Below are 18,274 nucleotides of genomic sequence, written 5' to 3'. Positions count from 1 at the left end.
CTTGTATGTTAAAACGGTTTCTGATCAATAACTAAAGAACCCTTAGGCCTAGGAACTTCAAACTTGGTATGGTGATTGGTCATGACCAGCAGATGACCTATTGATTTTGGGGTCAAGGGGTCAAAGGTCAAGGTCACATTGACCTTGTAGGTAAAAACGGTTTCTGATCAATTAACTAAAAACGCTTAGGCCTAGGAACTTCAAACTTTGTATGATGATTGGTCGTGACCAGCAGATGACCCCTATTGAGTTTTGGGTCAAGGGGTCAAAGGTTAAGGTCATGACCAGTAGATACTTGATAACCCTTATTAATTGTTTGATCACTGGGTCAGAAGTCATGCATAATAACCTTATCACATGACTAATTGGCTGCTGATAGGGGGCATACATGTTTTACAAACATATCTTGTTTAAAAGCATTCACTATACATAAATAGTAGAAGCAGAATTGTGTAATAATTACTGTAACATACCAACAGTTTTGGTCTGATTTATTACTTTTTAGCTCACCTGTCACAAAGTGACAGGGTGAGCTTTTGTGATCGCTTTTCGTCCGTCGTCCGTAAACTTTTACTTTAAATGACATCTCCTCATAAACCGCTGAGCCAATTTCATCCAAACTTCACGGGAATGTTCCTTTGGTGGTCACCTTTAAAAATTGTTCAAAGAATTTAATTCCATGCAGAACTCTGGTTGCCATGGCAACCGATAGAAAAAACTTAAAATATCTTCTTTTAAAAAACCCAAAGAGGTAGAGCTTAGATATTTGGCATGAAACATCTTCTAGTGAGTGTCTATCAAGTTTGTTCAAATAAAAGCCCTGGGGTCAAAATTGGCCCCGCCCCGGGGGTCATTGATTTTCCCTATATGCATATAGTAAAAACTTAAAAAATCTTCTTTTAAAGAACCCAAAGAGCTAGAGCTAAGATATTAAGCATGAAACATCTTCTAATGAGTGTCTACCAAGTTTGTTCAAATAAAAGCCCTGGGGTCAAAATTGGCCCGGCCGCAGGGGGTCATTGATTTTCCCTATATGCATAAAGTAAAAACTTATAAAATCTCCTTTTAAAGAACCCAAAGAGCTAGAGCTAAGATATTTAGCATGAACGATGTTCTAATGGGTGTCTATCAAATTTGTTTAAATAAGAGCCCTGGGGTCAAAATTGGCCCTTCCCCGGGGGACATTAATTTTCTTTATATGTGTATAGCAAAAACTGAAAAGTCCTCTTTGAAAAAAAACAAATAGCTAGAGTTTAGATATTAAACATGAAACATCTTCTAGTGAATGTCTTCAAAGTTTGTTCAAATAAAAGCCCTGGGGTCAAAACTGGCCCGGCCCTAGGTGTTTCATTGCTTTTAACTATATGTGTATAGTTAAAACTTAAAAAATCTTTTTTTTAAAAACTCAACGTGCTAGACCTTAGATGTTTAGCATGAAACATCTTCTAATGGGTGTCTACCAAGTTTGTTCAAATAAAAGCCCTGAGGTTTAAACTGGCCCCACTCTGGGGGCCTATATACAGGTGAGTGACTTCAGGGCCATCATGGCCCTCTTGTTTAAGTTTATTCCTTTTTTTAGATTTTTCAGTTTCTATGATATTTCACCCTGTATTTTGTCTTGTTTATTTATTAGATTCTATTTTGTTGGAGATGAAGATTTACTAGAGATTATTGGTAACAGTAAGAATGTCGCCAGGTTACAGAAACATTTCAAGAAAATGTTTGCTGGAGTAGCCTCCATCAATCTCAATGATGATAACTCACAGGTGCTTGGTCTACTGTCCAAGGAGGGAGAGGATGTAAGTATAAGCTGAGTTTGTACAATCTATGTTTTGTTCCTACTAGAATTGAAGGACACTGAGGACTAGTAAAATGAACATCAAATTATTTAAGGTTACTTCATCATTCTAAATAAAATGATGTAACATTTTATTAAAATTTATAAATGGTCACTATTATTGATGAGTCCAACCTAATGGTCATTTTGTCTCTCACCACTGATTTAGAAACCATTTGAGAATAGTAGTTAGTCACTTGTAATTACTGATTACTTGTCAAGGAAAGCTGGTTATGTTGGCAGATTGCCGAGACATAACAAAATATGTATTACAATCAGTGTTAAAACCAAACAAAAAAGTCATATGGTTGATATAATTGAATAGAAAGGTGTTTATTGTAGAAATAGATTTATACATAGAAATAAAATTTTAAGATCGTGAGCTTTATTTAACAATTTATATATTTTAGGTTGTATTTGCAACACCAGTATCTATTGCCCAGCACCCTAAGATCAATGAATGGCTGACTTGTGTAGAAAAGGAAATGAGAGTAACACTTGCTAAACTGTTAGCTCAGGCAGTCAAAGATGTTGCTACATTCAAATCAGGAACCATTGATCGAGAACAGTACTTGGTCTGGGTAGACAAATTCCAGGTAAAATGTTGCAGATTATATTAATCTTAAAACATCCTTAATCATAATATTTTATAAATGTATAAATGCAGCTTATTTATATTTCATATCAATTTTGTTTTAGATGCTTATTATTTATTCACAAAATTGATATGAAATTGCAGTGATAAATACTTTTAAAATATTTTATATTTGTTTAATACTTGGAATTATTTTCAATTGACTGTTTAACCTTATTGCATTGATGCGTTGAATAGGCCCAGTTGGTAGTGTTGGCGTCACAGATTTCCTGGTCAGAAAGTGTGGATGGTGCACTTACTGCTATAGCTAACAAGGGAGGAAAAGATTTAGGACCTCTCAATGATGTTCTAGGATCTGTTGAATCCACGCTCAATATTCTAGCCGACTCTGTACTTCATGAACAACCACCAGTACGCAGAAAGAAATTGGAGCATCTGGTAATAATTTCTATACTTTGTATTTCTTGAAATTGACATGATATATTTATTCAAATTATATTATAAACCATCATCTTGAAATATGAAAACTCAAAAATGACCATTTAACTTTGTATATCAGAAACTTAAAACATGATTATGGTATAATCAGTAGTGAGACAGGAAGATACAGTTCTTACAATGTTTGATAAATACAAGCTATTTTCTTGTTATTAATTCATTTATTGATAATGTTGTGTTATATATATATATAGATTACAGAGCTGGTACATCAGAGGGATGTTACAAGACAGTTGATCAAGGACAATGTTAACAGTCCCAAGTCATTTGACTGGCTATGTCAGATGAGATTCTACTTTGATCCGAAGAACCCTGATGTTCTACAGCAGCTGTCTATACAGATGGCCAATGCCAAGTTTAACTATGGATTTGAGTACCTAGGAGTGCAGGAGAAACTTGTACAGACCCCTCTCACTGACAGATGTTATCTCACCATGACACAAGCACTTGAGGCCAGGCTAGGAGGATCTCCTTTTGGTAATAAAATACAGGAATTTATTTATTCTTTGTTTCTATTATAATAAGGTCTTTTTATTGGCAAGCTCTTTGTTCATTTTTCAAGACTTGTTTGCATGTAATAGGATAAAAGTTAGGTTGATTTATGTGTAATAATTATTAATAAGGAATGTTCAGAAAGATTGAAAATTCTGCGGAAAATATTTGTGCATTGCGTGTCCTTCTGTCAGTGAAACTTCATGCATACATAAGATTGATGTATTAAATAAGGTACATGTATGATGTTGGCCCAAATTATATATAATTTATATTTATGAAATAATGCTTGTATCGTCTCATACATGATATTAGGATAGACACAAGTTTAGAAATATTTAAACTAAGATATAAAACTTTAATTCTTCAGGTCCTGCTGGTACAGGTAAAACAGAGTCTGTGAAAGCCCTTGGTAACCAGTTAGGTAGATTTGTGCTTGTCTTCAACTGTGACGAGACATTTGACTTCCAGGTAGGCCTCACAATATACTATGATCATTAGTAAAAACATAAATACTTCATCCCAGATATGTAATTGTATTGAAAAATAAAGTTGTAACTTCAAAAAAAAAAGTTTCTTAAAAGGGGAAAGTTGTTAGTCTGAAATAGATTGTTGTTATTGATATTTATTTGCTCTGAAATTTAATCTGCGTATATTTCTTTTCAGGCGATGGGACGTATCTTTGTTGGTCTGTGTCAGGTAGGAGCATGGGGATGTTTTGATGAGTTCAATCGTCTGGAGGAACGCATGTTATCTGCAGTCTCCCAGCAGATCCAGACCATACAGGAAGCTCTTAAAGACATGATGGGCAGGAAAGATAAAGGTGTGTATGTCTTCTTTAAGTTTTTGTGTTAGTAAATTGTAAGGTTGGAGAATCTGTGCATTTAAAATGTTATTTAAAATTTTAGTGTTTGTATGTTATTGCTGGAAGCAAGATTGAAGGTATACTACGCTTTTATATTTGTTGATATATCACTCTGAAATAACTGTATGGAATGCTTTTGTGGTAATATTTCACAACCAAGTGAAGATTTATAACAATTTAAGAGTTTGTAATATTTTATTGTTGGCCACTGTGTATTCCATGTATTCTGATGAGAGTTTTACGCTAAACTAAAACTTACTATATCATTCTTTGTACAAATATTAACAAATGTAGATGGGTTTAAAAAAATTATTGTTTTTGATCTATCAGATGGCAAGAAACAGAAGGGTATGATTGTTGTGTGCTGTTTGTACTAAACCCCACCCACTACCAGTCTACTACTTTTTGGGACTATTTTATATACTATCATGTTAAAATAATCTTAAAAATCTCATTGTTATTGCTTGAAACTTGGAAGATTGAAGACTTGTGTCTAAAAGTCATTTGTCCCAAGAGATGCAAGTGTAAAAAATGGCAAATTCTGATGAAAAAAAATCTGGTTTAATACTGTAAAAATCCTGGGACTTTTGTTAAGTTAGAGTTATGTCAGTATGTGGTAGACTGGATGTGCACACTAAAGTAAATTTGTGATGTTTTGATACTGACCAAATGTTTCCTTGCACTTCAGTTCTAGTTTTAAGCATTGCAATATTAAAATCTTTTTATTGTGTTGAAAATCCTTATAAAAATAAGGTAATCTTAATTTTAAATTACTCTTGATTTTATTGTTTTAAGATATATTGATATACATTTGACTTTTATTACAAAAAGTATTGTAAGAGATAATTTTGTTTTATATATACTATAGTATTTATGATATTTTAGCTTTCCATTAATTTATTTTGCCCTTTTACAGCTTTTACAACAGCTTGTGTGATTCTTTTCTATTATTTTTTATACATCAGCTTTTTGTGCCTCTATAAACTGAAGTGTTTTTACTGAATATATTTCAGAAAAACTGGTAGTAATATATGAATATGCATCAAATTGTTAAATTTGCCATGACTATGCAATAAGCTGTAAGGTGTCAGTATTTATTCTGGGCATTATCATGTGATAGTTGTTTCAAACAACTACAAATCTACAAGTGCATTATGAGGGAGATTTTAGAAATATTTGGGACCATAAATCTTATGATTACATATGTTAGCTTGCAAAACTGTCACACAAAGAGTTGTACCTTAATTATGTTGATATCATATAAAAACACAGATGTTGGGGTCTATATTTACCTAACTATAACACTTTTGGTAAACAGAGTCTTTGTACTTGTGTAAAGGATATATTACTGTTTCAGGAATGTAAAGTTGTAAGCAGTTCTAATGTTTTTTTCTGATTTTTTTTTTCATCTAGACTGTGACAATACATGTGTATATACTTGCACCAGCAAAGCAAACAATGTAAGAAAAATATTCAAAAATAAGAAAAGTTTATAGTTCTTGTTATTATTACATTTATTTCTACAGGTCATCCAATGATTGTAGAACTGATTGGAAAGTCAGTAAAGGTAAACCCAGACATGGCTATATTTATAACCATGAACCCTGGCTATGCTGGAAGATCAAACCTTCCCGACAACTTGAAGAAACTGTTCCGTAGTCTTGCTATGACCCAACCAGATAGACAGCTTATTGCTGAGGTTATGTTGTACTCCCAGGGATTTAGAACTGCCGAAAAACTCTCATCAAAGATTGTACCATTCTTCAAGTAAGTTCTAATGCTGAAATATCTGGGACAGTGTAATAAATTAATGTCTATAAACTTCACACCTTAAAGAAGATCCATGGTTTTATTCAATTCCTGTAAAACAAGACCTATATATATTTGTTTTTATTTTTATTATATCAAGATAGACTTAGAATTTAAAAGAAGTGGTGTAATACACAGTGTATAAATCTATATGTGAGATTGTAATATCAAAGATTTTGTGAAGAAATATTAGTATAATCTTTCCCTCATATCATTTAGACTTTGTGATGAGCAGTTATCACCTCAGTCCCACTACGACTTTGGTCTGAGAGCGTTGAAGTCTGTACTAATATCAGCTGGTAATGTAAAGAGAGACAGGATAATGAAAGTGAAGGAAGATCTACTGGAGAAGGGACAAGCTGTGGAGGAGGCTTCTATAGCTGAAAATCTACCAGAACAAGAGGTATATATATGAATGAACATTAAATTTTGAAAAAGTTCTTGTATTTACAGGAAATTATATTTTAAAGTGAGAACTGTTTGCACTGCTTGAAATACTTCCAGTTTCTACAGACTTTGTTCAGTTTGATAGTGTAGGAAGCTCTAAGCTTATTGACACAAGCTCCAATCCTCCCCTGGAACCAACCAGTACTGAACAATTAGTGTAAAGTTTCATGCTAAAAGGAAACAAAGGCTTGCCTCTGATGTGTGTTGAACCAACGCTGATAGTAATCCTTAGTAACAAGTGTTAAGTAGCAACCACAAATACATGAATACTTTAGAAGATACTGACCTGTAAATCAGTTTCTGTCGATAAGCTTATATTCAGCAAATTCTTTGGAAATTACACATTTTTTTTATGAAAATATATATATACTTACTATTATTTGTTTTACAGATTTTGATTCAAAGTGTTATGGAAACAATGGTACCAAAGTTGGTTGCTGAAGATATCCCACTATTACACAGTCTGTTGTCGGATGTGTTCCCAGGCGTGAAATATAACCCAGCAATGATGGAAGCTCTCCGTAGGGAGGTGAAGAGAGTCTGTGAGGAAATGTTCCTGGTTTATGGAGAGGGTGATGAACTTGGTGCAATGTGGATTGAAAAAGTAAACATTATATGTGATTCATTGTGTAGTTTGTTACCTATATCACTAGAGAATTTTACTTTAAAGTTGGATGGATAGTGAGGTTAATAATCTAACAGTCCTGTAAATGTAGGTTGTTAGTTTCAGCCTCTTATTTCTGGTTAAAAACCATTAATAATACAATCGATTCACCAAAGTGATGCTTTGATAAAAAATTTATTGTTGAAGGAGTGTTTTATCATCACCTTATTGGTAGGCTTTAGTGCTGGTTTTTAATTGCAAGTCTTCAAATGATGTCATGATTTATACTGTGATATATTTGGTATTGTAGGTGTTACAGTTATACCAGATCACCGTGTTACACCATGGTTTGATGATGGTAGGACCCAGTGGTAGTGGTAAATCTACAGCCTGGAGAGTCCTTCTTAAAGCTCTAGAGAGACTAGAAGGTGTGGAAGGTGTCGCACATGTCATTGATCCTAAAGTAAGTGACTATATCAATCTACAGTTAACTATTTTGATTGTATGTGTAAGTCTGTAGAATTATTTTACTTTGTGAATTGGGTTAAAAAATTAAATTTGATGCAAGTTTGTTGAAACTTCTGTCAATGATAGCATCATATTTAATTTCTTCTATTTTAGTCAATTTCCAAGGATTATTTGTATGGTAACATGGATCCGAACACAAGGGAATGGACTGATGGTCTCTTTACACACACTCTTAGGAAGTAAGTGGAATAATTTATACTTTGCATTTTGTGTAGTCAATAGTACTGAGTTAGCTGCTGTGTAGTCATTGAAAAAGTATTACTTTAGTTTTGATTACAATGTTGTCTTTTTAATAACTGATGTAAAATTAATTATGAAATCGGTAAAATTTTAAGGAAGAGAAATTTACATGTATTTCAAAATGTTAACAATGTTTTGTTGTATTTTTTGTTAGGATAATTGACAATGTAAGAGGAGAGTTACAGAAACGTCAGTGGATCATATTTGATGGAGATGTAGATCCTGAATGGGTGGAGAATCTGAACTCAGTACTAGATGATAACAAACTTCTTACTTTACCAAATGGTGAACGTCTTGGTATACCACCTAATGTAAGTCTTGTTTTATTATACAAATATGTCATTGATGATTACTTACCATTTTACAAGTGCAAGAATATACTATTTGTTTTCATAAGTAAGTTATTAATATCTGCCTAAATCATAATTCCCATTTAATAGCTGTTTCAATTTCATAATATTTAAACTTACCGTTTTGTATGACATAAGGCATAACAGATGAACATTTTTGTAAATTTGGAAGTCTTTGTTTTGGGATGATAAAGGTTTTTATCAAGCAATAGGTTGTTAGATCAGCTTTCTGTATTTACATTATGTTGAATTGATGTATTGGTATTTATCTGTTTGTAGGTGCGTATAATGTTTGAGGTACAGGACTTGAGGTATGCTACATTGGCTACTGTAAGTAGATGTGGTATGGTATGGTTTAGTGAAGATGTTTTGTCTGTTGAGATGGTATTTGAAAACTTCATGTCACGCCTGAAAAACATACCTCTTGATGATTCAGATGATGTGGATACTTACAAGATTGGAAAACAAGAACAAGAGGAGGTTGTTTCCCCACTTTTACAGGTAAGTTTCACAATGTGAATGAAAGAAGTTAATTCTACAATGTATCTGATGATTATTATTAATAATTTGTTTTTGAAGTTAAGTTTATGCAGAATATATGTTGTGTAGGAAGTTAATCTTATAGACAAACTCTCAAATTCATTCCTTTAACCAACCAGTACTCAGCAATGAGTGTAATGTTTCTTGCTCAAAGAAAGAACAGTTAACTCTTGAAGGTGGTTTAAACCCATGTGCCAGCAATATTTAGATTACTAGTCCAATGTTTTATTCAAGAGGCCACAATGTTTGTTTAAAAACCTGTGTATTTGGTATTTGAATGGCTGTTAATTTTTTTGTAACTTGTTTTTAACATGTGTGGTATCTATTTAGTCATAAAATTTAGATAAGATATTCTGCATAAAACATCCTCAATATAACTTGTCATTTGACTTATTGTTACAGGTACAAAGAGATTGTGCTTTAGTGTTGAGCAGTCACTTGACATCAGATGGGCTAGTTAACAGATGTCTAGAGTTTGCTATGGATCTAGAACACATCATGGACTTTACTCGCCTACGTGCATTGAACTCTCTCTTCTCAATGTTGAATCAAGCTGTGAGAAATATCTTGAACTACAACAGCAGTCATCCTGATTTCCCTATGGCTGTATGTTATTTTATTTTTTCCATATTTCATTTCAAATGTTGTAAGTTACATGTTGTTGTAGTTTACATAAAATCATTAAATCACACACTCACAACAAGCTTTGAGTTTGCTAGGTATTGTTAAGAAACCTTTCTGGTAAGGTGTTATGAGATGATTTTCTAATTATTGGGGTTACCAGATTACCTTGACATTGTCAGTGTAACAAAATCCATGAACCAATCATAGTTAAATACAAACTTGTTGTTAAGAGATCATTTACAATGCTTTTTGTATCGCTCTCTTGCAAAATCATGAGTTTGAATATTTCTGGACATCATGTGGTATATCAACCTTGATGTAATATATTTCAGCAAAACCAGTTAGAGTCGTACATGAGCAAGTATTTGATTCACAGTCTGTTGTGGTCACTGTCAGGAGATGGCAAGCTGAAAGTACGAGAAGACATGGGACAGTTTATACGTGGTATCACAACTATACCCCTACCACCTGCTACAAACTTGAGAATCATTGATTATGAGGTAATGAAATAAAACTATTTATATTTACAGCAAAGATTATTTATTTTATGTTCATGTAGAATGTCTCTGAAATATTCAGCATGCCAGGAGCATATGATATATTATTCAGCTTTTTAAATATAAGTTAGTTGTCCAAATATTTGAAGAAATATATACTGAAAGATTATGAAGTTTTTCATAGTTTTGAAATGATAAGAAATATTTATGTTTTGATTTATAAGTTCTTGTATTTTCTTTGTCTTGATCTACATTAAGATAGGAAAATTTGAATGTTATTTTGAGTTACATATCTATAAAGGTAAAATGTAAAGTATTCAAGTATCATTAAAATAAATATTTGAATATTTCAGGTATCAATCACAGGGGAATGGACACCATGGCAGTCTAGGGTTCCAGTCGTGGAAATTGAGACCCACAAGGTGGCGTCCCCTGATGTTGTCATACCAACAATTGACACTGTACGCCATGAGAATCTTCTGTTTACATGGCTGGCTGAACACAAGCCTCTGGTACTATGTGGTCCACCAGGCTCTGGTAAAACCATGACTTTATTCAGTGCTTTAAGATCGTTACCAGACATGGAAGTTGTTGGTCTCAACTTCTCCAGTGCCACAACTCCTGAGTTGTTATTGAAGACATTTGATCATTACTGTGAATACAGACGTACACCTAATGGTGTAATTCTATCTCCAGTACAGATTAACAAGTGGCTTATTCTGTTCTGTGATGAAATCAACTTACCAAATATGGATAAATATGGTAAGCTTCTTTTCTTTATAAAGTTGAGATCAAAGTAGTTAATGATAAACTGTAAGAACCTACTTTTGTTGTAACAAATGTAACATGTATAATTTAACGTATGTTTCTGTTGATAATTAAATTTCATAAGGTCATAAATTTGATTTGTTTTGTTAGATTTATTCAGTGTAAAGATATAGTTGTATATCATTATTATTGTATTATAGGAACACAGAGAGTTATATCATTTCTGCGTCAGATGTTGGAATATGGTGGTTTCTTCAGGACTGCAGATCAGACCTGGGTTAAGTTTGAAAGAATACAGTTTGTTGGTGCATGTAACCCTCCTACTGACCCTGGCAGAAAACCTCTATCACACAGGTTTGTTTAATACAGTTACTGCAGAATTAAGAGTATCTTTGGTTTTTTCCAGCTAATTTGGGGGTACAAACAAACTTTCCTAGGTACAACTTTGTACTGTTGCACTAATAAGTGTAAAAATCTGTCAAATGAGAGCTACAGGTTTATCACAGCAGAAAGCACATAGTAAAGCTGTAAAGGTAAAAGCTTGTTTGTTACGGTTGATATGCTTAAAATCAATATTTACTTAGTTCTGAATACTAATATTTACTCTAACATACAAAAAATTTTAATTTTTTTTTTGTAAATATAGACCAAATTGACATTGATTTTGTTAATGTACAGGTTCTTGCGTCATGTACCAGTTGTGTATGTGGATTATCCAGGCAAGATTTCCCTCACCCAGATTTATGGAACATTCAACAGAGCCATGCTTAGACTTGTACCTAGTCTTAAACCATATGCTGAACCTCTCACCAATGCTATGGTGGAATTCTATCTCATGTCACAGGTATATAAAATAAATGACATACAGTAAATGCATTGCATTTGAGATTATAAATGGTTAAATTTAAACATTCTCATTAGAAAGTAAGTATCTATTGTATTTCTAGAGCAGTGTTTTAAGTTGATCATGACAAATATTTAAAAAAGAATAAGATTTTTTTTTTTTTGTAATTTCAATTGTAAATCATATGAAAAGGATTACATCAATAATATATGAAATTACTTCTGGTAATAGTAATGTTGTTTAGTGTATTGTAATTTGAAGTAATCATTAACACATATATATATATAATTTGTAGGAGAGATTTACCCAGGACATGCAGCCCCATTATGTGTACAGTCCTCGTGAAATGACACGCTGGGTTAGAGGTATATGTGAAGCTCTGAGACCAATGGAGAGCCTTTCAGTAGAGGGTCTGGTCAGAATCTGGGCACATGAAGCCCTTAGACTGTTCCAGGACAGGTATGTGTCCATTATGTTACATATCATAATAGATGTGCATATGTATAGCATATTACTTACTTTGATAAATTATTAAGTTGTCACACTGTTTTTAGTTTCTATAGACAGATTTTAGAAAATATGTTCAAATCCATTTATTATGCTTCCCGAAAAATTTCGGGGGAGCATATAGTCGTCGGGTTGTCCGTCAGTCCGTCCGTCCGTACATCCAAATTCGTGTACGGCCCATAACTTAGTTATTTGAAGTCAGATTTAAAAACTATTTCACAGAAATGATCACCATATTGAGACGACGTGTCGCGCGCAACATTTGGGTCGCTACCTTGAAGGTCAAGGTCACAGCATGACCTTGCATCAAAATCGTGTCCAGTCCATAACTTCTTTATTTGAAGTCGGATTTTAAAACTATTTCACAGAAATGATCACCATATTGAGACGATGTGTCGCGCGCAACATTTGGGTCGCTACCTTGAAGGTCAAGGTCACAGCGTGACCTTGCAGCAAAATCGTGTCCAGCTCATAACTTCGTTATTTGAAGTCGGATTTTAAAACTATTTCACAGAAATGATCACCATAATGAGACGACGTGTCGCGCCCAACATTTGGGTCGCTACCTTGAAGGTCAAGGTCACAGCATGACCTTGCAGCAAAATCCTGTCCAGCCCATAACTTCGTTATTTGAAGTCAGATTTTTGTGTCGCCTCTACGGAGTAGTGGCGACATAAAGGGATCACTTCTCCGTCGTCCGTCTGTCCGTCTGTCTGTTTGTCTGTCTGTCCGTCTGTCAATCTGTCCGTCACAAAACTTGTCCGGACTACCCCTCATAAACTACTGGTGCAATTTCATCCAAACTTTACAGGAATGATCAGTATCAAGTCTAATTGTGCATATTGTCAGCATTTTCCGGTTCAATGATTTTTGTCAGAGTTATGGCCCTTTAATAATTTTTAATTTTAAAGTTTGTCCGGACTACTTCTCTTATACCACTAATGCAATTTCAATGAAACTTTACAGGATTGATCTGTAGCTCAAGTCCTTGCGCATATTGCAAGGGTTTTCCGGTTGAATGATTTTTGGCCGAGTAATGGCCCTTTGATAAAAAGGTGTTTTTTTCTGTGTGTTGCCAGATACACAATAGCTTGTCCGGACTACTCCTCATAAACTACTGGTGCAATTTCATCCAAACTTTACAGGAATGATCAGTTCCAAGTCTAGTTGTGCATATTGTCAGCATTTTCCGGTTCAATGATTTTTGTCAGAGTTATGGCCCTTTAATAATTTTTATTTTTAAAGTTTGTCCGGACTAGTTCTCTTATACCACTTATGCAATTTCAATGAAACTTTACAGGATTGATCTGTAGCTCAAGTCCTTGCGCATATTGCACGGGTTTTCCGGTTGAATGATTTTTGGCTGAGTTATGGCCCTTTGATAAAAAGGTGTTTTTTTCTGTGTGTTGCCAGATACGCAAAAGCTTGTCCGGACTACTCCTCATAAGCTACTGGTGCAATTTTATCCAAACTTTACATGATTGATCAGTACCAAGTCTAGTTGTGCACTGTCTGTCTGTCTGTCCGTCTGTCACAAAATTTGTCCCAACATGAAATTGGCTATTATGAGGCGACACATGTGATTACTGATCGCTCTTGTAAAACTATTTCACAGAAATGATCACCATATTAAGACTTCCTGTCGCACGCAACATTTGGGTCATTACTTTGAAGGTCAAGGTCACAGCGTGACCTTACAGCAAAATCTTGTCCGGCCCATAGCTTAGTTGTTTGAAGTCGGATTTTAAAACTATTTCACAGAAATGATCACCATATTAAGATGACGTGTCGCGCGCAACATTTGGGTCGTTATCTTGAAGGTCAAGGTCACAGCATGACCTTGCAGCAAAATCGCGTTCGGCCAGTAACTTCGTTCCTTAAAGTCGGATTTAACAACTATTTCACAGGGATGATCACCATATTGAATTGACGTGTCACATGCAACATTTGAGGCGCTACCTTGAAGGTCAAGGTCATAGCATGACCTTGCAGCAAAATCATGTCTAATTTTACAACTATTTCACAGAAATGATCACCATATTGAGACAATGTGTCGTGCACAACATTTGGGTTGTTTTTACACTTTGAACTTTGTCTGTGACATAACTCTGACACTGCAAGAGGTATACCTTCCTGTGTCCAAAACCTATTCGGGGAGCATCACCCGGTTCAACCGGCTCTTGTTTCAGTTGTTGTTGTTATTTGTGTGCTGTACATTTGTAAAGGTGGTGAAGAACAAATTATTTCTGTTTGGTTTACATTAATTTTATGAAGATTAAAAGTAGATGTTTTAACTAATCATATTTTTGTTTCCTATAGGTTGATAGAAGATGAAGAACGTCATTGGACAGATGAGAATGTTGACATGGTTGCTATGAAACATTTCCCAGGTATCAACAGAGAGGAAGCTATTGCTAGACCTATATTGTTCTCTAACTGGCTATCAAAGGATTACACTCCAGTAGATAGGGAGGAACTGAGAGAGTACACCAAGGCTAGGCTGAAGGTTAGTTATACTGAAAATAAACCATAGCATGCTTAATAAAATAAGAAGTAACTATTTATTAGGAAGGCATATGATTAAGCTGATATAATTTTATATTATGTTATAATTTAGAGAAGGAGCGGTGGCCTAGTGGTTAAGGTGCCTACCTCTCAACCCATGGATCATGGGTTCAGGTCGAAATCGGCTCACGACCATGTTTCTTCATATGACAGCAGTACTGGTTGGTTCCAGGAAGTAGACAAGAAAGTGATTAATATAAGTTGCAAGAACATTGTTTCGCAATTGAGCTTAAATAAATATGTTTAAACCAGTATAGAAAAGCAGCAGTGTACCAGAATGTTAAAAGGTTGTTTGGGAAAAATTGCTTTTACTTTTTGTTAAAGTTCATTGTAAATTTCTATCATTGCAGGTATTTTATGAGGAAGAGTTGGACGTGCCGCTGGTACTGTTCGATGAGGTATTAGATCATGTATTACGTATTGATCGTATCTTCCGTCAACCTCAAGGTCACGTTCTCCTGATTGGAGTTAGTGGAGCAGGAAAGACAACTTTGTCTAGATTTGTTGCCTGGATGAATGGACTGACTGTGTATCAGATCAAGGTACACAATAAATACACAGCTGCCGACTTTGATGAGGATCTTAGAATTGTACTAAGGAGATCAGGTTGCAAGGTAAGAAATAGTATCTAATAATTTTGTTATATTGAAGATAGAGATGTTTTCATTGTGATTCCCACTATGATTATCCAGCTCAAATAACATTTTACTGAGCATTTTGTACAGGTTTCAATAATATCTGATTTAGCAATTTGTTTTAACTTTTGTATGATCTTATCACCACTTGGTTTCAGAATGAGAAGATAGCTTTTATAATGGATGAATCTAATGTGCTGGACTCTAGCTTCTTGGAAAGAATGAATACATTGTTGGCTAATGGAGAGGTACCAGGCTTGTTTGAAGGAGATGAATACACTACTTTGATGACACAGTGCAAGGAGGGTGCTACCAGAGAGGGCTCCATGCTTGACTCCTCCGAGGAACTTTACAAGTGGTTCACTCAACAAGTGAGCTTTCATTATTCAGTTCTTTATTTCAAATTTCTTTATGGTTTGGAGAACTTACTGTTGTTAATGTCACATGATATTTATTATCAATTTAAATAATCGGAAGACATTTATATATTTATAAGCCTTATTAGCTGACCATGCCTTGAAGAAGATAAGTAGATATTTATATATTTCATGTAAGATCCCTAATTCTTCTTAGTTGCCAGCTTGCATTTGAATAAATGCATGAAATTACATGTAATCTTCCTAAAGATGTAAACCTGCAACAAATAAAGCTTACACTTGTATATCTAAAAACTAAACAAAGTGCCTAAACAGTCATTATTTTTGTATAATACAGGTAATGAAGAACCTCCATGTGGTGTTTACAATGAACCCATCAGCTGAAGGACTGAAAGACCGAGCATCTACATCACCTGCTCTCTTTAACAGGTGCTTACCTTTGACTCTGAAAAATCTGCTCAAAATATTTTGATATTTCCGAATAACTTTTTAAATCTTATACCAGGTAAATTCTTAAGAATACATAACATAATAACTGCTGATCTGTACATGTATGTATCTCAGTTTGGTGAACAATTTGCTTATAGTCCATCATAAAAGTAAAAAATTAAATAAAATGAATTTGAACTATTTCAGATGTGTATTGAACTGGCTAGGTGACTGGTCTACAGGGGCTTTATACCAAGTTGGTAAGGAGTTCACAAATAAAGTGGATCTGGAGAAAGGACAGGTATGTCTAATTTGATCCAAGGCATATTTTGATTGTTAAACTGGTATCATTTTTCTCAGGTGGAAAAATATTTGGTATGAACATAAATATTTTTTTGTGAACTTATTAAAATAAAATTGTTGTAGTCGAATGTTTGCCCTCCTCAGAACTTGTGTACTTAAAAAATGTAAATATGACATTGGTTGCTTTGTGTATATTTCAGTACATTGCTCCAGAAAACTACCCCATTGCCTACCCATCACTGCCACAACCACCAGGACATCGTGATGCTGTCATCAATGCATTTGTGTTTGTACATCTGTCCTTACATCAGGCTAACACACACGTACAGAAACGAGGTGGACGAACCATGGCGATTACACCCAGACATTACCTTGACTTTATCAACCACTTTGTAAGAGTTGTCTCTCTTATATCATTAATAATTTAGAACAGAATGTTTATTTTGTTACTTTTGTAACTTGATATACAAATCATTCAACACAAAAGATTTCTGGAATGGATGATTTACTTCTGAAATGAGTAAAGACAACATAAGCAAAAACATTGTTTTTCTTCGATTAATTAAATTTTATTAAATATTTCATTAATCAATAATTGGTAATCTTTGTTATTACAGTAATCTTTTAAATTCGTTGAAACTGTTGGGCGGTAATACAAGAAATGACAATATTTCACTGGGTTCATGTATTGTAGGTAAAGTTATACCATGAGAAGAGATCTGACCTTGAGGAGCAGCAACTTCATCTAAACATTGGTCTACAAAAGATTCATGATACTGTAAAACAGGTCGGAGAACTACAGAAATCTCTCTCTGTTAAACGTATTGAACTGGAGGAGAAGAACAATGCTGCCAACTCTAAACTTAAACAAATGGTACATTTTTGTTTGTTTTAATAAAAAAACATAGCATTATCTTTTTTTTTAAAGATCACCTTATAGATTTAAAGAAATTAATATCTATGTTTGAGTTATGAAAAAAAGAATAATTAAGTTATGGAGTTTTAAAATACTGTTAGTATTAATTCATTATGTTTTAACACATTACAATTTACAAATAAGTGCTATCTATGGCTTTTAAATGATAACATCATCAATTTTCAACTGATTTAGATCACTCCCCTGAAATTAAATAAGAAAATAAAATATATATTTAAATACTGATGCAATCAGAAGACATTATAATGTGCTTACTTATCAATGCGACACAAGTCAAAGATGCTTTTCAACAGAATTTTGTATATCATTACAAAATTTAACTTCAAGTTTGTGTTGCACAAGTTATTGTTTTCAAAACACTTAGTTTGTGTTGAATGGAAAAATCTTTGTGAACTATTTTGACTAACTATTTTGTTGAGTATCTGGTCTCACATTAAATGTCATCACAGTTGTAAAGTTTAACTGAATAATAAAAAAAAAATGTAGAGTAACTACAGACTGTAAGCAAGTTTATTTTGCTATCTCAGGTAAAAGATCAACAAGAAGCTGAAGGTAAGAAGGTGACATCACAGGAGATTCAGCAAGCATTGAAGAAACAGACAGAGGAGATCCAGATAAAACAAGTTGATGTGAAGGAAGATCTAGACAAGGTCGAGCCAGCTGTCATAGAGGCCCAACAAGGTATGTCCATACCATTCATTCTTTCTATAGCCAGATACAATGTATGAAATTGTTATAACTGAATAGAACTAAGTTTGAGGATTTATGAATTATGTTCAATAGAAAAGTATAGCATATTATAGCATATTATACTTGAATGAGAAAAAAATTAGATATGTACATCCTGTTTTAAAGTGGTACATACAGCAGGTTTTTTGAAATGCCATTTAATTCAAAGTTGAAGAATGAAAATGTTGATAAATACCTTTATATTTTTGTGTGGTTTATTTCATTTAGCCTTTGATGAAGCTTTAGTTTGAGAA

At 33.9% G+C, this 18,274-nt stretch overlaps 1 protein-coding gene across 1 annotated transcript in view; it reads left to right on the top strand.

The window, feature by feature from the left end:
* LOC132723631 (cytoplasmic dynein 1 heavy chain 1-like) overlaps positions 1-18,274 on the top strand; it is a 64,198-nt gene that overhangs the window by 22,301 nt on the left and 23,623 nt on the right. The window contains exons 30-57 of the mRNA XM_060708395.1: positions 1,634-1,799; positions 2,248-2,433; positions 2,670-2,870; positions 3,125-3,407; positions 3,793-3,893; positions 4,089-4,245; positions 4,618-4,635; positions 5,814-6,054; positions 6,316-6,499; positions 6,935-7,147; positions 7,458-7,610; positions 7,769-7,854; positions 8,070-8,226; positions 8,545-8,766; positions 9,208-9,411; positions 9,762-9,929; positions 10,280-10,688; positions 10,895-11,048; positions 11,373-11,538; positions 11,834-11,997; positions 14,365-14,551; positions 14,961-15,224; positions 15,404-15,616; positions 15,960-16,051; positions 16,259-16,352; positions 16,555-16,746; positions 17,049-17,228; positions 17,819-17,972. Coding sequence (XP_060564378.1) covers positions 1,634-1,799; positions 2,248-2,433; positions 2,670-2,870; positions 3,125-3,407; positions 3,793-3,893; positions 4,089-4,245; positions 4,618-4,635; positions 5,814-6,054; positions 6,316-6,499; positions 6,935-7,147; positions 7,458-7,610; positions 7,769-7,854; positions 8,070-8,226; positions 8,545-8,766; positions 9,208-9,411; positions 9,762-9,929; positions 10,280-10,688; positions 10,895-11,048; positions 11,373-11,538; positions 11,834-11,997; positions 14,365-14,551; positions 14,961-15,224; positions 15,404-15,616; positions 15,960-16,051; positions 16,259-16,352; positions 16,555-16,746; positions 17,049-17,228; positions 17,819-17,972 — 5,009 coding nt within the window. The remainder of the gene's footprint in view (positions 1-1,633; positions 1,800-2,247; positions 2,434-2,669; positions 2,871-3,124; positions 3,408-3,792; positions 3,894-4,088; positions 4,246-4,617; positions 4,636-5,813; positions 6,055-6,315; positions 6,500-6,934; positions 7,148-7,457; positions 7,611-7,768; positions 7,855-8,069; positions 8,227-8,544; positions 8,767-9,207; positions 9,412-9,761; positions 9,930-10,279; positions 10,689-10,894; positions 11,049-11,372; positions 11,539-11,833; positions 11,998-14,364; positions 14,552-14,960; positions 15,225-15,403; positions 15,617-15,959; positions 16,052-16,258; positions 16,353-16,554; positions 16,747-17,048; positions 17,229-17,818; positions 17,973-18,274) is intronic.

The sequence above is a fragment of the Ruditapes philippinarum genome, unplaced genomic scaffold (genome assembly GCF_026571515.1).
Source record: "Ruditapes philippinarum isolate M1 unplaced genomic scaffold, ASM2657151v2 ctg1207_1_1_1_1, whole genome shotgun sequence".
NCBI classification, from domain to species: domain Eukaryota; kingdom Metazoa; phylum Mollusca; class Bivalvia; order Venerida; family Veneridae; genus Ruditapes; species Ruditapes philippinarum.
Note: the sequence above shows the minus strand (reverse complement) of the source record. Positions and strands in the feature narration are given on the sequence as shown.